A 21,828-nucleotide genomic window follows, 5' to 3' on the forward strand; every position below is an offset into this window, starting at 1 on the left:
GTTGTTATCAATAAAGATTGTGTCCACTTTGGCGATGTTGATGAAAATGGAAAGACAGCCCCTTTGCTACAGAAAACACTCCCAAACGTAATGCAGTTATTAGATCTCTTCTGAAAACAAAGCATGCTTCTACTAACGCATGTCTTTTTGTGAAAAATGTATAAAATAACGTTGGCACGATAAAATGTAGGAAACATAACATTCACAATAAGTTTATTCTAGCGTAGTTTATTGAAGCAAAACATCAAGTGTTATACAAAGCATTCCTTCAGAGACAAAGCATAGGTTGATATAAAGGCAACACATATATACAATATTGCCTATTTGATGGCACGTGTAGCTCACAATGGCAACAATTGGAAGGAGCCAAATACTGACATCCTGCATTACACAACGACCTCACCCAGTTAATAAAGGAATAAAAGGAAAAGTATTAAATGATGGCCACACTTTATACAATGGTATCACATGAAAGGCCATGGACAGGACAACTGTGTGCAAAAACGAAACAGTAAAACAGTGCCCCAAAACGAACATTACAAATGAAAATGTTGTGTTTTACGGGCAAGATGAACTGATGGACTGTGGTTTTCAGTTTTAGTTGTCAGGTGGCAACATGTGCTTATCATTTTGTTCCAATACGGGCATTTAGAATAGAAACGTTGTTATAAAACAACATAGTAACTGATCACATATAAAAGTGAACTTATCCACAATTAGTGGATAGAAACTGTTAATAATAGAGAATAGTGTAATTTATTAGATACATTAAATGTTTGAACTTGTTTCAAGAGTATATTGTATTGAATTTAAGGGGTTATCTTCACTCCAGGCCAATCTTAATAAAGACAGCTAGATTTTTTACTCCAATCAAATACATCTCTTCGTAAAGATCTGACAAGCCCATCATATTTAGTTGAATCAGGTTAACAAATGAAGCATTCCAGCAGCACATTTAATTTCTATATCTTAAATAAACATCAATAGACCGAATAATGTGTGTATTTCATACACCTTGTTGATTGACAAAACAAAAAGCAAAGGACTCTGCAAAACAGACACCATGAAACCAGAATCCCAATTAGGTGTTTAAGACAAATGTTTTCTGTATTTTCACAAATAGCTTCTGGCAGCCGCATTTGATTCCTGATTACGATTCCATAACACATTTTGAAAAACGTGACCATCTCACCCATCAAGTTTAAAACATAAGGTTCTTTAAGTTATGGAGATTACTTTTCAGCCTTTTGCTCGTTAGATACGTTTTGAAACAACTTGTTGTAAGAACAATGGTATCTGACAGACACGAGTGCAGTTATGTAACCTTAGGTTCCGGGTACTTTACCCTTCTACCTATGGTCACTTGTACCTATCAACTACTCCTTGGTTCTAGGGATGATGTAGCTCGCTTTCAAAATCACAAGTCAGATGGTTTGCTCAAGTCCTTTTTATTTATGATAGAGTTAATCATAAATACGCACATATGGTCCTCAGATAAGTTCTTGTTGTTGCCTGATATAAATACAACACATACCTAGATAATGGTTGAAGAGCCTGATGGTTTTTCTGATGAACGTTAACTCTACTTCTTTTCTGACTCGGGATCCCAAGACCTACAGAGAACCGTTCTGTTCAGCTGTACGCTCCCGACTCCCCGCACCACTCTCGGACAACTCCCTAAATACTATTCATGATAATTTTTGCTCCTCCCACCGAAATATTATTTGACGTCATGTGAAACGAGTCCTAACGCTCACCTCCATATGAACCCCAATTTCCGTTCCAATCAGTTTTTCTATCAAGCCCTTCTTAACCAAACCTTCAGCTAATTTCCTAACTCATTGGTCAACCGAATATACCCTCAACTCTAAACAACCCTAGATGTAAACCCAATACTCTGCCAGATTGGAAGGCGCCGAAAAGATTGTGATTCAAATGAAGCTTGTTATTTAGACATTCAAGTCAGTAATAGCTTGCAGAAATATTTGATCACATCCGGACCCTCCGACCCTTACACTTCAAGACCATATTCTACCAATTTCCTCAGATTAATGAAAAGCCATCTCTATTACTCAAGAGAAGCAAAATAAATAATCATATGCCCTGGGGGTTATGCCCTCACCCCGTACGGTCACTTCTCTCATATGCATCCATATTCTACCCAAAAGCTCAATTTAGTAAACTACATTTTAAGTAAATATTAAAAACCCTTTTTCCAAAATACCCTGGTTATACATGCCCTTCCCGTTGTAGAGCATGTCCCATGCGATTGACCAATGATAATAAAATATAAGATGTAAATACAATGGTACAATATCAATATGTAACAACATGTGTATGTATGCATCTGAGGACCAGATAAATCAATACAATAAAATTTTACAAAGTAATGTCTCAGATAGGATCTGTCTTGGGTTGTACCTATCTGAGAATAATAACATGCCAAGACTTATAAAGGCATAATCAAACAATTCTTCTTTGTAAAATTTACGCTTTTTCAGTAGATGCAGATTGGTAATAAAAACATTTTCTTAACATTTCGATCTTATATGTAAGGACATATGAGCATTTTCCTTCAGGCACAGAAAAATCACAATAATTGTACAACACCAACTAACAACTTATCATCAATATCCTTATTCCTCCCTAAATTAACCAGTCCAAGTCGTCAGGGTTAGCTCTAAAATGTAGACCTGAGTCTGACGAAGCGTCACTTTCGCTGTCACTGTCACTGTCTATTACATTAGGGACTATAACAGGAGGTGGACTTGGTCTTATTGGGAAAAATCCCCCTCGAATGAACTGGTCTGAAAAAGGCCAGTGATGTACCATTAAATGAGAAAAATTGACGAGGAAAGCGGCTCTCCACCATCTTGTAGAATGAGGCTGCTCATCCCTACAAGTCCGATAGTGAAAAGTTTGACTTCCCGAAGCGTCAGGAAATTCTAACTCATATTCGGATATGGTTGCGTAAAAGTCGAGATGTTCGAAAGGATCGTCCATCTGGAGTTCTGGAATGAGGAATTGAAACTCATTCCCTATCATTCCAAATGCCATGCCATCTGGAAATAAACTGCGGACCACCTCACAAGCATAGCTGGTGGTAGTCCCGGACCTTCTTTGGGCCTCAAAATAGGGTAGTACCAGAGAATCTGATATATCCCCTCGTATGTTAGTATCCATCCTGACCTGACATACTTCACACCGAAGTGTATTATTGCTATCAACGAACAAATGTCAATTGTCCTGTTCTGTCATCCTGCCTAATGTGCCAGCAATACTATCCCTTAGCTCAAACTTAACCTTTTTCGAAATAATCAACACATGCATGGCACATGTTGCATGGTACATGCGTTTACACCACGCACAATGCTGCACTTCGTAGCCCTTACTTGCATAACGGTCCACATCAAGCAAGTCCTCCAGGCAATATCCACACCTTTTCCAGGTATTGTGGAAAGGGAAATGATCAGTGTGGGCAAGTGGTGTCCACCGCAACCTAAGTTGGATGTTTAAATTACCTTCATCCCCAAATACACAAAATTTATTTACTTGATCTGTAGTATACCCAGCTCCTCGCAAGTAAGCATAGAAGAAGGGCATCAAATTTCTTCGGTAGGGTGAAGTATAACAAATCATAAGAGAATCTCCTACATTAGACGGTGTCAACATGCCGACTAATCCCAACTTAACTATGTCAAAGAAGCCGAAATACATCCCATATATAACCATGGTTATGGGTCGAATTTGAAATTTTCGGTACCCTCTATTTTTCATAGTGGTGGCGATTGGCAACCGGTTGTCGAAAATAGGCTCCTTCAAATCATAAGCGAAGATTGCCAAAATCTCCTTATGAATATATGGAGTTATCAGTTCTGGTACCTCTAAATAAAGTACTTCAGGCATGTCAACTTCACAGTATAATGTCAACATTTGTGCAAAGAACAAGGACCATCCAGCCCATGTCCTCACCTGCTCCTGCGTAATGGTGACAGTTTCACCATGATTGATAGAATTTTTGAAAGCACCCTTAACCCTATTCCTGTTCATTTTCAGTCTATAGGTAATTGATGATAACTAAATACAATATAATTACTCACAATACTGAGATATATAGTAAGACACAACAATATCTTACACAGACGTCTAACTATTGGAGGTGTACCCCTGTGGTCAACGACCGGTGACTAGCCAAGCAAGTGCGTGATAAGCGATAAGCAAAATATGCGTTATTGTATGCAGCATATTCTATAGAGATAATTTGAATCGCAAACGATATCACAAATTGCACTATACTTCGGGGTACGAGCTAGCCACACCAAACCCCCGTAAACTATCATGGCACGTTAAAGCGTATAGTCTGATTGCGGCCAAGCAGTTCTATTTACATTTGCAATCAGACTGATTAGGTTTTTGCATAACTTGCCAGTATGTAGACTACGGAACAACATTATATACGTTGAGAACATTCATTTTTTTGTTTAGGTGTCACTTTAACTATTTCAAAGCAAATAGCTACAGTATCTGTATCGTGCTTCATTAGCAACACATCAATTGGAAACCGTATACAACAGATTACCATTTTTTTTCTTCACACAACATCAACTTAATGTTACATTTCTGAACATACATGCATATAGGTTATTACCAAATGTTCCCCTTGACGGTTACGATCCATCAACAAGTATTGAAGACATCAAACATGCCACAACATACATATTTCTATCAGTAAAATTGCTCACAAATATTTCTGTATGTAACATAGATCTGCATCTACCAATACAGCATACATTTTTAAACAATCAACAAAAACCTGCGATGCAATACAATGCACCTTATTCACTATACCTGTAACATATAACAGATATATCTTCTCTCATAAATTCAATACATTTTGTCATCAATTTATAAGTACACACATTTGTATACAATATATTTATGCATACAGGTAAGTATAATCAACATTTTTGAATACAATATAACATCAACATTAATACAAGAGGACACTAGTATGTCTGAGATCACTTAGATTTCTAAAACTGTGACATTTCAATGCTCTCTGGTCTCTGCGGAACTGACGGATAAATTAATTTTACATCCCTAACAGCAGCGGTTTGAGTAGCAGTGGTGCAAGGTAATGGAGCAGAAGGTCTACCTGATTCGTTAACAACTATAGGATATTGTACGTTCCCATGTATCAGAGAAACACTTGCTATGTAATCCTCATCCATCATTCTGGTCAGTCTACCTGCCTTAACCCATGATAGAGATACCTTCCTGGGTAACTCTATACGTTCATTAGTAATGGTATTTACCAAACTCGGTTTGTTAGGTCCCCATGACAAAATCATGTCAAATTTCACCAATCGTCTTGTAATGGAGATCGATTGTGGAATCATGTTTGTTCCTAAGCTTCTAATATATAGTGGACTAACTGGAATCGTGGCCAAGGTAACATGAGTACATTTAGTTCTGGAAGCCAATTCTATTTCCAAATAAGTCTTAGAATTTCTCATTCTTTTCATGATAATATACACTGCTATGGCAAAGATAACCAAAACTCCTGCATAGAATAGAATATTAATATCAAACATTGCTTTTATATTTGCCAGGTTATTATCGGTTGAAGCCTTTGTGGGAGATGGAGTTGGTGGAAGCCATCTAAAACGCCTATCTGAGTTTTGGTTCAGAACTGAAGCTGAAGCTTTCTCAAGATGACAAGCCAAAATTAGTACACTTAGCCTTCTTGATAAAATTCCCATGTAGACAGTTAAAAGTATGAGTCCAAAGAAGCATCCATAAAGCATATATGATGTTCCTGATAGCCATTGAGTCCCTCCTACTGGAGTCCAGTTATTCATAAAAATAGGATCGGTTGGATCAGTATAAATTATTTTATTTTGTTTTGCGAGTTTCACAGCTCTACGAAGACTAATTCTTATCTTTTTATCATCACCCATTATTTTAAAAAAGGTATGGTTAGCCACTTGAAATTCTGGAATATCATAGCTAGCGGGTTCATCCGTTAGGAAATTTTCCACTTCTGCTCTGAGATCATCTGCCGAAAAGTAGTGTCTCAGTAGCCCTACATTCAGAGGATATTTGAAATTAGTTTTTGTGGTTGCTTCATGACATCCTGTTAGTCTAGGTGGTATGGTCATGACTAAACACAATTGACAATACAACAAAGAGCAAATTATGTCCCTAGAATAAATACAAGAATGCATTAAAATGTGTGCATTTACTTAAACATGCAACATTCAAGTTGACATAGAGGAAACAAAAATGATTTTCAGGATTGTATAATTACTATAAAGGGTAAACATTAAAAATTAAATTAAACATTAAATTTCAGTGACTTACTTGATTAAGTAGTCAGCCTTATAGCTTCTGATGAAATTGTACCAATTAACAAGTGTGTAAAGTTGCCTCAAAATATTCCTGGTCAGACAGGATAGTTAGCCTTTAAAAAGAACAAGGCAGTTTTTCCCCCAGAAATTTAATTCTAAAAAAGTACTATATATAATAATGTCAACCCAAATTGCAAAACAGGAGTCTACTATTAAATCTTAATCTAGTGACAAGATAGTAGTTGTACCATAGTATTGATCTAATATTCTGAATCTCAATCTGTTTCGTCAATCTAGTTTTTATTCAAATAGTCAGAGTAAACTTATTAAAAATGGCTGCAGGTTATGTTACTGCAATCTGTGATGAATGGTCCTTTGCAATATTTTTCATAAGTGGTCCATAGCATGTATAACAGACATTGCAAAAAATTTCCAAATTGTCAGCAATCATACATACTGATCTTTTGGAAGAAATTTCTTTTCCTGACCTGTTTTCCGGACTCCCAATTTTGCTCCCATTCCCCTTACGACTCATTTTAGGCTAAAGAGCAGGGCCAGGTTTCCATCCCCAACATTGTTGAGACGATTTGGACGTGTCACAGGATCATACTCAGAGTCAAATTGCCAAAGTAGAAGCGGAAACGTTCACCGTCCCCACAATGTTTGACAGGGGCAGTCGAAGTTTGGTAAGTAGCATAGCTTGTGATTGGTTAAACTTTGAACTACAACAAATCAAAATATGTTTCCTGACCACAGTATTACAGTCACAGTATTACAGTCACAGTATTACAGTTACAGTATTACAGTTACAGTATTACAGTCACAGTATTACAGTTACAGTATTACAGTCACAGTATTACAGTCACAGTTTTAGTCACAGTATTACAGTCACAGTATTACAGTCACAGTATTACAATCACAGTATTACAGTCACAGTATTACAGTCACAGTATTACAATCACAGTATTACAGTCACAGTATTACAGTCACAGTATTACAATCACAGTATTACAATCACAGTATTACAATCACAGTATTACAGTCACAGTATTACAATCACAGTATTACAATCACAGTATTACAGTCACAGTATTACAGTCACAGTATTACAGTCACAGTATTACAAACAAGATGAAAGGGGATGGGGGAGTCCTATCCTATCAAACGTGATTCTTTACGAATATTGATTTTTAATTTTGACTTCTTTTATATTTTGATCCACTTTTAAAATTTCAGTAGCCAGTTTTCAAGGGACATTTCATAACCTATAGCCTGATGGATGTTTTGCCAACCATGGGCTAGTGGGCAGACGGCTATTTCACACAGCAATCAACAATTACCATCACAAGCATACATAAGAAGAAGAAGAAGAAGAAGTGTCACACATTTTTTATGAAAAAATACATTTAAAAAACAATTTAGCGCAAATGTCTGGCCAAAAGGCCTACAAAGTTATAAAAGATGTTATATAACATAAAATAGCACACAGTAATTACATTTAAGAATTGACCTTCACTTTGTGTGAGTTCATTGGAGTATGTGTAAGCGATTTACTTTTATAGACTCATTCCCGCCTCAAGAGTTTGCATAAACTCTTGTTACGCTTACAAAATTTAAACAAGAGGTTCTCCAAGTTTGGGTGGCACTCTGAGTGAGGGAGTAATGCTTAAGTCCTAAATAAGGGACAAACTACAAAATTGTTCCACATACTGATTTATTACAATTTTAAGTATTTGCAACGATATACATGTGTTCCTAGTTCGGTCACAACTGGTTACAAACCAATGGAAATACTAATATCAAAAGATAAACAGGTGTTTCTAGTTCGGTCACAACTGGTTACAAACCAATTGACATACTTATCGACCGGTATACATGTATGTGTTTCAAGTTCAGACACAACTGGCTACACACCAATGGAAGTATTATCGACCAGTATACATGGGTTTCTAGTTCAGACACAACTGGCTACACACCAATGGAAGTATTATCGACCAGTATACATGTGTTTCAAGTTAAGACACAACTGGCTACACACCAATGGAAGTATTTTCGACCAGTATACATGGGTCTCAAGTTCAGACACAACTGGCTACACACCAATGGAAGTATTATCGACCAGTATACATGGGTTTCAAGTTCAGACACAACTGGCTACACACCAATGGAAGTATTATCGACCAGTATACATCTTTACGCCAACCAGGCAAATAGTATCGGACCTTGACCTTCGACAGACTTTTTCTTTTACCTAGATGTCCACCTCCAGCTACGGCCTTATGAACTCCGTGCAAAATCTCCTTAACCATACTAGGTGGAACCACACTCTGGTTAACACTAGAACCATTCAACTTCCTCACCAAAACCCCTTCCAATATAGCTAAGGAATCCCATTGCTGCATTAATACACTGACAAATTTTGTAAACGGGCGTTGTACCAGAGACTTATCTTGTTGATCTACGGCCTTATATAAGCTACTCAAATCACTTTGTTGTGCTTGTTCTAACGGAGATTGAATGGACATTGCTAGAATTTCAACTCTATTGCACTGTCGACAAGGTGTACGGGACAATGCATCAGCATTTCCATGCTTCTCTCCAGGTCCATGTTTGATCTCAAAATCATACTCAGATAAAACCTCCAACCACCGAGCTACTTGTCCCTGGGGTTCCTTAAACCTCATCAACCAGGTTAATGAGCCATGATCGGTCCTGATAAGGAACTTCTTGCCCATAAGAAAATGTTTGAAATGAGTCACACCTGTCTTCGAACATATCTAACACACTCGGTCGACACACCGGGTCCAAAGTTTTGAAAACTCTTTAGCCTAACCAACACTGGCACACAAATTCCAGCAGAAAATATAGAAACTACTGCTAAATCTATCCCATTATAACAAACATGATAACCTAAACAAAACAAAAAATGTAAAATGGTGTGACTGAGCAAATAAAAAGAACAAACTACTACTAATACAATTATCTTACCATACCGAACGCATGTGCGCACAGATTCCAGCAAGCCTGTCCCCGGAGCCGCCGCTGACTGCCGCTTGTGCGGCACGCACGAGCTTAAGTATCCCTTTCCAAAAACCTGGATGTTAGAAACACCCGTATGAACCAAGGTAACTTCCTGTTCCGTTTTCGAGTGTAAACTTCCGTTACTCCGTTACATATGAACCTTCATAGAGTGAGGGCCAAACTGTATGAACGTCGGAGCTTGCCTTGCACGAATACATACAAAAGCATTGTTTCTGATCAATGAGATCCTTTCACCTTGACCTCAGTGTTTTAGCATACATTGAGAAAATAACAGGGAGTTTGACTGTATGATTGTTCACAAATATCCTCCATAGACCCATCCTAGTTAACAAAACAAAGAAATGCACATCCACTATCGTAGTATTGACTCGATCAGTGTCTAGACTGACAGTTACAGTCCACAGCAATCTATGAATTTACCTTAGTATCTACTTGACACATCTTCATAATCACCTTTCAGTGATCGGCCAACTGACCAGTGATGACCAACACATGTAACCGCCACAGGTTCATTAACAACTTGGGAAATATCTCCTGTCTCATTTCTTGCGTCAGCCATTTTGACGTCTTGTACTTGATGCAAATGTATTACGACGTGCTGTCATTGTGACTGACTTACTGAGGTAGTTCTTAAAAGGCCTTATTTGAATACATTACTTGTAAACAAACTACAACAGATGTTCCTGTAAAGCAAATTGAGCATACATACTCACGTCACCTCTCATTTTGAGGAACTATTTCATTCCACGATACAGCTGATTGTTGGATGGCTGTCAAGAGTAAACATGAAGTCACAAGTATAGATCTAGCACTACATCCCTCGACATATACAGTCACAGTGAAAGCCAATTCTCAAATATTTAGAAAGATTTTTGCATTACATGCGACAACAGAAGCAGCACCTTCACCACCATTTCCCTTAAGCCTTCCCATCAGAAACATTATCATGAACCATTTTGACTACCTACATCACTTTCAGTTTAATAACATCACTTCTGTTGAGGAAAAACACATTGTTAGTTCAGCAAAAATTTGAAACAGACAGTCCCAACAAAGTTAAAAAACACTCCTGGGTCCAATGACTTTGACCTTTATCTCTGGAGGTCATGTAAATAGTTCTTTTTGTAATTTCCAATCATTAATGTTCAAGACGTTGTCTACATACAAGTTTTTAGGGACATCTACTTTCCAACAAATGACCTTGACCTTTAACATCATCCAATCACATGCAAGATCATTACTACAACTATGGTTGTGTTAAAAAAGGTATCCATACCATACGAACAATAATTACTGAATGAAACTATTTACAAGTCATTTCATGTGTCTACAACCTTCAAAGTGACCTTGCCATTTGACACAGTCATGACATATGATAGGTGTTGACTTACTTCATTTTAGTTACTTTGACTTTATTTTAACTGATAACTTCCGAAATTTCATGAAATTTGAACCATGTTTCATAATTTGACCTCTAGTGACCTTGACTTTAGATGGAAATCATCCACACATTTGATGTGATCAAGACCCCACTTTAGAAATCATGAGTAAGTTTTGTTAAATTCCATCTGTAAATACTTGTGTTATCTTGTACAGGCTTGTTGATACCAAGTTCACACTGGGCCATTGACCTTTAAGGTCATCCAATCATACCTGTCCTAAGTTGTGGTGGCAGAGCTCAAATTTGAGCAAACACATTCAGCTTGCCCCTCTTACAGGGGCTACTTAAGTAGTTACGCAAACCACATATAATAATAAGACAAATTACTAATACAGGAGAATGTATTGTCGCTAGGAAGTATTAACATTAGTTACTTCATGTGTTTTGTATTGTCATAAATATAAAATGAAGACCCAGTGTGTCAGATGGCAAAAACTGCAATCAAACTTATTAATATTGATACTATAACTTTATCACAGTGTACGTAAATCACTAACAATTGCATGCCATCAACCTTTCAAGAAAGTACTACAATGTACTAGAATTACTGGAAGGTAATAAGGTATTCTGGGTATGCCTGGGTATCATTGAATATGATGAACATGTCAGGTCCCGTGACAGCATCAAAGTTGATGTGATTAGCTGGATCTCTAATTGGTGGGACTCTCATTCCACGCTGACCTGGTGTGGTCACGCCTGTCAACACTCTTGCCTGGAACATGTACTTGTAGCCTTGCTGATCAGGTACAGAGTAGGTGCTGGAGGCGGAGTAGCTTGCATTCACAGCAAAGTACACTCCATCTCCATGTACTATTGCTGTAATGATAAATACATTTGTCAGGAGTCATTGTCAAGAACACCCATCCATCATCTCTCAACAACTATAATTTCATTCAGATCAAACAATATCTGCTCACAACCTGTTTTAGTCATTATTAGTGTTAACTGAACTTTGACCTTGGCATTATATACTGATAGGCTGGTTACAAAACAATGTCTGTTATGAGGATCTATCAATAAGCACAGGTTAACTTGATTTACTTGAAACGAACATTAGTCTGAGGGATACAAAGTCTTCAGTCTTCCTATATTGAAATTTCTTGTTATGATATTGGCCATGACATTGAGTATTTTTAAAACCAAATCACCTTTGGATTGGGGAGAAAATATGTGAACAGCTGGTTGCTATTTCCGGCTTATCTTACGATACAAATTACACATGTAATTTTAATCTCTGAGTATGAAACATTGTCCGGCATGCAGTACACAAATACCATTGATTTTGTAAATCATCATGCCTAGTGACGTTTTATTGTAAATTTCATGTTTTCATTGACATTTTAAGAAGTCCATCACAAAAAAGAGACCCTTCTTCATGGATTTCCCTGGGATTTTAAACTAAGTGCCCTGGGCAGGCAAATTGAGCAAATAATCATTATCTTGTTCAAAACTGGGATTTTTTTAATGTTATTTATAGTTTCCTAAATAAAGTGACATTGAAACAATCAGTGAAATAATGTAAAACTATGCATTAAAACTGCTTATTGTTTCTGTTATCAGGAAACACAAGTCATCTCTACAAGGCCATAGCCACCGTCATAACTGTTTTGACACTGAATTGGGAAATTGTTAATTCCAATTTGGGAATTTTACTGACTGACAAGGCAGTGGGTGTTTTCACTTTGACCAGCAAAAGGTGTAACGTTCATTTTGACCAAAATGCAGGCCAGCCTTCTGTAGTTTTGACCTGTTTGAACTCGTTTTGCTCTTTCATCCAATGCTGTAAATTTGGAAATTAATGCTTCTCCAAATTGATATAAGTGCTGGTGCCAAAAATGCAATTCAATATCAATGTGACTCCCCCAACCCCATCCCCAGGGAGTGATACATATCCTTACCTTAATCCAACCTTATGTTAATCCAATCAAACAGCAAATAGCACCGCGTATTAGCTATGAGTAGAGCATAAAGGATGTTCAAAGGCAATAAAGTAATTGAACCAACAACAGTTCACTGATTGGTATATGGGGAGAAGGTGTCAACAAGCTTGACACAAGTGGGAAGAACTCTTGACACCAGCAGTGATAACTCACCAGTTGCCTATTGTGTAATTCCTATTCTTTGAATGACATTGTTATATATATACTTGTTACAACTGGTCCTCACTAAATGTGTTTGTGTTTACATTCAAGTTGGCATTTCGGCTATCCAAAGTGTGCAGTGAGGCCGTCTTATTGTTGATAGTCATTTAGCAGACAAAATGTGAAGTTAATTAATGCGAACAAACACCTCTCGCATTTTTCGAATTTAATTCACGCTCACGTCAATTTCAAGATTTACAGTATCACAAAGCGTAGGATGGTGAATCGATGCCTGGACAATATACAGACAACATAGCTAGTTAAGATCACTGATGCAACAGCTTCATAGGCCTTGTTGTTGGACAGGCAATGTTGAAAACTCATAAAAAATCAAGGACAGGTGAAGTCAAAGGTGGTAGCTGGATCAAAATCAAAATACTCACCAAACCACATGACCTGACAAATAGATAATATACATGGCAGTATAACTGGAAAGTTCTTACCATTTTTTCCACAGTAGCTCCTGTTGAATCCCCCTTTACAGATGCTAGGAATTGCATCAGGTGCTGTCCCATGCCACAGTATCCTTTCGTTCTGATGTCCAGGAGGGTTCTGCCTGTCGAGCTGCTGCTGTTTGGCTACGTACTGCTGCCATAGGAACTTAGTCTGAATACGTTCAACCTAAAACACAAGAAGAATCAAACACGACATAATATGAAAGATAGAACAAGAGCATTCACTCCAAACATGATGAGGCCTGTATCCGATTTAGTTCACGGTTTGTTAAACTGTAGATACATAATTCTATAAATACCATGGTGACAGTTACATCATGATAAGTCTAGGAACTCACATAACAACATGGTTAAGTGACATTATGGTTTGGAAACTGTTTTTCCAATGACCCATCAGCAACCAGTAGAAATAAATAGCTTTGCGTTTTCATTTGGACTTAAATTCTACTATTCGTCATGTTCAAGGGTGATAGACTGACTTGACACATGTGCTTGCAGTAGGCCTGGGACGAGTCAAAATTTACGACCCAGGTATCAAAACCCTACCTGGGTACCCGCTGTGGATATCAAGAGATGGGTACAAACTGTCAGATTTGGAAAAGTTTGATCGTAGCCCTGGCAAAATGTATTTAGATACACGTGTAAAACGATCTGGTCATGCATACACTGAAGTTTACTGCATGAAGTTTTATCTTTATTCAAACATATAAAAGACAGAAGGGATGGGTGCACAGTCAGAAAGAAATTGGAACACTAGTGACTTATAGTGAAACCATAGAGTTTTAGACAATTTTTGTCATTAACAATATATCATGTGACTAACTATGGGTCCTGGTAGTCCCTTAGGGTACCGGGGTCAGTCCCAGCGCTATATTGCAGCACTTCAACCACTGACGAAACAACACCGAATAGAACAAAACAACACCGAATAGAACAGAACAGCACCCAAACAATCTCAAGGCTACAGGAGTCACTTTCAATTTAGACATTCATAAATAAAATAATTAGAGTTTCATCTCTGTCTGTCTCATTGCCAAACATCACATTTCACACAATCTTATTGTCCAACAACACACACATGAAGAAAAATCTTCTTTCAAGCCTCCGTAACATATCCCAGATATGTTGACCTATCAAAATATTTAAGTTTCACCGAATCACATACATTGACTTTTAATGTGCATGTGGATGCCTTTAAACAGTTTGTTAAAAAAATAAAAAAACATTAAACTAAAATGACTTCTGCTTAACACTTTCAAATCTTTTTGATGAATATCTAATTATTAAGGCTTAAAAAATAAAAGAATTGGTTCTCGGGCAATGTCATTTGAAAATATAGTGACGGCAGGTGGGGTTTTCCGTTTGTTTGTTCAAACTAGTATGCAGCCAAATGAACAGTTGTGTACAATCAACCTGAAAAAAAGCCTCCCTACATAAATGTACCTGGTATTCCTTGATGAGTAAAATACTGAAATACTGTTTGACTACCATTGTCAACAAATCCGTATGGAAGTACACTTGTTAATTCTGTTATTACACTATCTGGCTATAAAAGTGTTAATTGTGTGTCTGGACATACGTTGTAATCCATTATATTACTTTTATCAAAGATTCCATTCAATTTTAATAACATTAATTTCATTGAAATCTTGTATGAACTACTTGGCAAATCACAAACTCACAATGAACACGCCTTGAAACAAATATTAGTCGTTTGAGATACAAAGTCTTCAGTCTTCCTTTCATTGTATTGAAATTTCTTTTCAGTCATGATATTGGCCATTACAATAAGAATTTTTTAAACAAAATCACCCATAGCTGTGAACAGCTGATTGCTATTTCTAGCTTATATTACAAGGCAAATACACATATAATCTTAATCTCTGCATATGAAAGATTGTCTGGCATACAGTACACAAATACCATTGACTTCATGTTTTCATTGACCAAATTTGCAAACAGCAAAACAAGATCACAAACTCCTGTTGCCGCCACGACCATAACACAAGATGCACAGTAAAGCAGAGTGCATGTCAAGGGAAGTAACTGCACACATTATTGGATCGTACTGTTTTTAAGTATCAAGCATTTTGTTTTGTTTTGTTCTTGACAATGGAAATACTAACGAAACATGCAGCAGACTTTATGATGAAGCGGGCAGTGCCTGAGAACCAAGACTATTATTGTTTTAGCCTAATATTATTCAGTGTTGTCAGAACAGGATTTCAGAGAAAAGAGAACATGTTGATGACAGATGACAAAGTGATAGAAAAGACACCATATTTTTGGCACATGTTATTCAATGTAAACACTAAAGAATTACATATTTGCAAGCAGCATCCAGTTAAATTTGTTTTCACATATATACTGAACAACAAAAGTTTCTGTGACATTGAATAAGATTTAATGCAAAGTTAGGTTTTCTACCAAATCTGAAACAATTTTGGTTCGCAACAGATAAAAGACTCCTGTAAGTGTTCAAATGGTTTAATTTGCCATACTGTCTTCAGAAAATGCGTGATTTCATAAAAAAAACATGAACATGTCAATTTACAAATCAATAGCGTGTGTGGACCAGGTGTCGCACAAGGTCCTGTGGGATATCTGTCTATATCTGCTGGAGCATGTTTCGAAGTTCCTGGAGTGTCTGTGGAACACGTGGTTGACATCGAAGGCGCCGATCCATCTCATCCCACATGTGCTCGATTGGTGAGAGAATTCCTGCAATCTGAGGCAACAACATACAGTTTCTGAAGATATTAGTCGAAGGCCAGGGATGCTTCTTGCAGTCACTGTTGCTGGAATCGATTTCGTAGGTGTGTTGTTCGAATCCAGTTGTCTTGTCGATTATTGGTTACGCGTGGCCTGCCACTCCGAGGATGGTCTCTGACTGCATTCGTCTGTTGCCAACGTTGCCACAAACACCAAATGGTGTTTCTGTGGACGTTAAAATGTCTTGCAACATCATGTTGACTCGATCCTGCTTCAAGCATACCAATGGCTCGCAGGCGCTCATTTTCGAACAGGTGTGGCATTTCGTAATGTTGAATACTTACGTAATTTTGTTGTTTTTCTGAGTGGTTATTGTCAGCACAATGCTAAACAATGCATATGGAATCCTGTTAATGCACATGTTTTTATACCCATTCTTGGGTAGTGAAATGCATGGGGCTTGCATAAAAGTCAACTTTTGCATGAAATGCATGCTTTTCTGTAGCAGTTGCATGTTTGTGACTTGATTCCATACATGTACTACAATATTGAAAACCAAACTTTACTTGTTTGAAAAATACACTAAAATATTGGTGTCACAGGAACTTTTGTTGTTGAGTATGTCAGTAAATGTGCATTTATTCTTACCTTTATGATAGGTCTTTGTGATCCAACACTAGTGAAGAAACTTTGCACAAGTGTTTGATACTCACTGGAATTCGTATCAACAAGAACATTTTCACAGTCTGAACTTGTTGCAGTCCAATTTGGAGGAGGTTCAAAGGATGATGAACTTCCTGTGAAGAAAAAGAATGCCCATCTTCCTGTTAATATACCTCTGATACATCAAAGTGTGCAAAATCTGCTATATCCTACAAGAAATATATATTCTTGAACGGAAATTAGCAACCAATTGTTTCTTGAGGCGATTTTATTAAATACTTTGTAATAATGTGTATGTAAGACAGATGAAATAACTTACATATCATGTTGTAATCTTTCACAGATTTCTTGGTCTCAAGGACCAGTTCACACAGTCTATCAAGCCTATAGCATTACTGTCAGCATGCTCGATGATGACAGACACGCTTTCCTTTGCCAGAGGGCCATAAAATAGTGCCCACATATAGTTCCTGATGTGACTTCTTGTTTCATTAAACAACACTACATGTAGTTGAAAACCTACAAGTAAGTTTCTCAGTAAGTTTCTCATTTCTTGGAGACCTGTGAAGATGGGGAAAAGGCGACTATGTTTGTTGTAAAAGGCGACTAACAGGATCAGGGGTCAGGCTCGTTGACTTGGTTGATGCATGTCATCGTATCCCAATTGCGTGGATCGATGCTCATGATGTCAATCACTGGATTGTCTCGTCCAGCCTCTATTATTTACAGACCGCCGTCATGTAGCTAGAATATTGCTTAGTGCGGCGTTAAACACCAAACAAACATTTCTTGGACTGTCATCTTGGACTGAAAAGCTCATGTGGTCATGTCTAAACCTTTTAGTCCATGTTAGACCTAAATGGCAGGTAAAGTATATAGCATAATATACTTTCTTTCCTTAAAATGTGTTTTATAATTATTGATTGTCCTTTTCAATAAACAGAACCTCATTACCAAGTGGTTGACAGTATATTCCATATACAGTCAAGTCCCGTTGATCTGACATGGTTGGTTGCATATGATTATGTCTGATTAACAGGAATGTCGGATAAACAAAATTGATTCAAAATTCTTTGTAAACGTTGTCTGGAATTGATGTTGTCAGTTTGAAGTTTCACTAGTTAGTGCCGCAAAGCTCAAGACAGCATCTTTCTTAGTGGCTAATGTCGACTTCCTGCAAGTCATTTCACTTGTCAGTCAAAGTTCGCAAAAGGTCGCACCTGTAATAGGATGTCCTCAGTGGTAGCGAGAACTTATATCTTATTCTAATGTGATAAAGTAATCTAAACATGTGATTAATCCTGTTTTGTTTATTTAAAGCTTTTGGACAAAAGGATATTGTCATCACAGGTTGTATATATGTTAGTTTCTCTTGTATTTCTGTAAGTGTATGCCATGTTTTCGGACAGCTCGTTCTGTTTCGTTTCTGTGTGTGAAAACAGTTTGCACATGCACTGCATTATATTGTGGAAAAAAAGCATGAAAAAAACATGCACATATCCCACACTGTGTTGTAATTACAGTTTGGCTTTAGAGATAGGATAGGCAACATCGTTCGACACTCTTGTCATTTAGTAATCGTGATCGTAATAGAAACTTGGGAATTCGGAAAGATTTGTAAATGTGAATTAAAATACAACAGCATTTGTTGTTTAGAATTGTTGCCTTGAACCAAAATAAAACTTTTGTGAATGATTTCGTGTTTTTTTCCAGCCTATTGCACTGGTACTGTTTCTGCTGGCCAGCATTAATTGTTTATTGTTAAGCAAGTTTATCTCTGTAGCCGTTGTAATATGCAGCTAAGAGCCAACTCATCTCTCACATTGAACTCTCGCATCACTGTGTTGGAATGACGAGACTGATTAATGAGTGATTTTGGTAATTCTTTGCAAATTAGCTGTGATGAACGGGTCTTATGCCCCCCGTTCACTAGAACCACAAATATCCTGAATCATCCCGCATCGAATATCGAATCGACCAATAATGCAAACTTTATTTCCGGGTTAAAAAATATGAAGAATGCCAGGAATGGGTTAAGAAACATGTACAAATTACAAGATTCATGTACGGATCATGCACGAATTGTAAGAATCACCAATGACTAAGTTATGAATATGCCAATTCGTAGTTGACTCAGGACATTTGTGGCTGTTTCGGGATGTTTTCGGGTTGAGGATAGAAATTTTGGGAGCCACAATCCGCTAAGAATAGCCAAGAATGCAAAAGAATCGATTACGAAGCTGTTAAGGAATATAAGAATTAATTACGAATGGATTACGATACAGCCACGAAATTGCAATTCGGGGACCCTTCCACAAACAAAAACTTTCTTGGCGATTCTACGAACTCCTGCGAACTGTACGAATGTTTGGGAATCAAATAAAATTTATTTAAGAACTTCAAGAAATGATTAAGATTTAACATGAAAAATTTCCTGTTCGGGATGGTTCGGGATATTTGTGGTCATAGTGAAATGGGGGCATAAATAGCACTATAAATAGTTCCAATTCTTAGTGTTGGATAAAGCTGATTGTCGGATTAACGAGTGTTGGATTAACAAGTGTCAGATTAACGAGACTAGACTGTACTTTAATATTTGGGAAATCTATACACTAAATGTGATATTGCCATAAAATTCATGTTTACCATGCATACATGGTGAGATTAAGTGGTGATTCAATATTGGACTACTCATACAAAAAAAGAGTGTTATAAAAACAGTAGGCGACATGGAAACTTGAGTAAATACCAGTGAATGATGTATGATGACAATTCTACCATGAATTTGGAATTTACTCGATTCTGATTGGTCAATCAGAGGCTATTAAATCACAATAAACTCCCTGATTGAAACAGCTGGTTTGACGGCCACATCACCGTGGAAGCTAATATTAATAGAATAGTACTATTTTCAGTCATTGTCGGTAGGCATATTTAAAAAATTATATCTACAATTACAGGTTACAAAATGCACAGATGCGGTTACTACAATATTCAAAGGATGTGTGGCAATACATTTCGTGCAGAAAAACGCGACAGGATTAACATAGGGAATGTATTTACGTTTTGGAGACAACAGAGAGCTTGGAATTTTGGCGCTTTTCTATATACGACTGTGACGTCATATTTTTTGCGTCACAATGAGCAATATGACGTCATAATGGTGACGTGCGATGTAGAGCGAAAGCCTTGCAAAGCTTGCTTTGTTTTCTTTAGGAATGCCCACCTCATGTTAGCTTACCAAGTTGCCTTGCTTGCATGCCTTCAATGCCTGTCATATGTTCGAGTGAAGTATAACGGTGTCAACAAACTGCTTGAGTATATACTGTACCATATTTTCTTCGGTGATTCCGTAATTCAGATCGATAACCCGCTCAAAACACTGAACTCAACCCATGCCGCTTCACTCAGTATATTTGCTAACACCAAAGAGTTCGTGTTTTATTTAGTAATGGTAGAATGGAGATAAACATACTGTGTTTTCAATGTAATTAAATGTCTACTACTTCACTTCATGTCCAAAAGGAGACAATCCTTTGAATGAATATTCAATGTACGATTCAATCATTGTAAATCAAATGAATGAATACAGTCCACCAAAGTGATTCACACAACTGTTAACACGTATGCGTGTGACCCCCTGCCTTCAACCACCCAGCCATATTACCGTAGATAAACTAGAACTTGCATTTCAAGAAGACTGGGACAGTGTATCCCAAATGACAAATATATTTCAAATAGAAGCAGAACCGCAGGTACAGAAATGTAAACTAGGATGTGCCAAAGTAGTCATTTTGTATAAAAGACATAATTCCTGATAATTAGATACAATGCATCACCACGGAATATATATGGTGAGACGGCCAACTAAATAATGGATTTTTTAATAAATTGTACTTATCCTATCTTACACAATGTATTTCTTCTTTCTTCTTGGATAGCATGTGGAAAAATGTTGAACAAAGTTTCCAGCTTCTAAAAAAACAATTCACCTGAACACACCCCAGGATCCCCATGGTTACCGGCCAACAACAGTGTCATGTACATGTTCCCCTGCATGGCAACATGTGCAGATACCCTAGTCTGAAAGACTAGAACCGTGAGACAACACGAGGAAGTTGGTTCAAACAGTGAAACAAATCAAAAGTTACTTAGAACACAGCCTAGTGTCATAGAAAATGACAAGAACTCTTGAGCGGGAAAACACATCAACAACATTTGAAACAATCTCGATACGCTATTCTTACAAAACAGCATAAGATCGGGTAGTTCATCCCGAACGTGTTTTCATGTATGTCATCATTCAATGAATCACCGCATAGCTGTAAAGAACTTGGGATACAGCTGAAGACGTCTGGGAAAATGATGGATTCTTCAAGACAGTGCACAACACTATCTCGAACAGACAATAGGGTGCGACTGCTCAGTATCTGATTTAACACATCATCAAAGCAATCAAACACATTAGAGCCAGGATGAAAAGAGGAATGATGGGCAATATCCTTGCCAGATGATGGAACACCGGACGAAACAGTAGACGGCTTAGCCAACTGAGACTTCAAATTCTTTACAGAGTCTTTAGACTTCACCTGACAGTCCATCTCCCTTCGGTGACACAACCAAGAAAGCAGAATCTGGGAGGTGAAGCTACACTGTCCTTGGCAGTCACAACAAAGGGTCTGAAGTGGAGTACGTACGCGCCGGGCGTAACTGGACTTTTTTCCCATTACTGTAAGACGTTTCCATTAAACCTACGCAAAGCCGAAGGGAAAATATGCACCCAAAAAAGCAAACCAAATCATATTCTCTCTGCAGAAACATGTCTTCACAATAAGACGATTAGAAAGAGAACGAGAATGATCAGGTTGTGTAAGGTTGCCGTTGGACCGGTAACCATGGGGATGCTAGGGTGTGTTCAGGTGAATTTCTGTATTTTTAGAAGCTGGAAACCTTGTTCACATATGATAGTAGAAAGAAAAAAATGCATAGTGTGAGATTAGATAAGTTAAATATATATATATATA

General features: G+C 37.4%; 1 protein-coding gene across 4 annotated transcripts in view; it reads right to left on the minus strand.

The window, feature by feature from the left end:
• Positions 1–227: 227 nt before the first annotated feature.
• Positions 228–21,828, minus strand: part of LOC139452994 (protein mono-ADP-ribosyltransferase PARP14-like) — a 75,928-nt gene continuing 54,327 nt past the window's right edge. For all 4 annotated transcript variants that reach the window (XM_071234622.1, XM_071234621.1, XM_071234620.1 and 1 more), the window contains 3 exons: positions 16,790–16,938; positions 13,418–13,595; positions 228–11,649 (listed from right to left, as the gene is read on the minus strand). In XM_071234622.1, the coding sequence (XP_071090723.1) occupies positions 11,378–11,649; positions 13,418–13,595; positions 16,790–16,938 (599 nt within the window). In that variant the 3' untranslated portion in view covers positions 228–11,377. The remainder of the gene's footprint in view (positions 11,650–13,417; positions 13,596–16,789; positions 16,939–21,828) is intronic.

This window comes from Haliotis cracherodii, unplaced genomic scaffold, assembly GCF_022045235.1.
Source record: "Haliotis cracherodii isolate W230 unplaced genomic scaffold, xgHalCrac1.p SCAF_9, whole genome shotgun sequence".
Taxonomy (NCBI): domain Eukaryota; kingdom Metazoa; phylum Mollusca; class Gastropoda; order Lepetellida; family Haliotidae; genus Haliotis; species Haliotis cracherodii.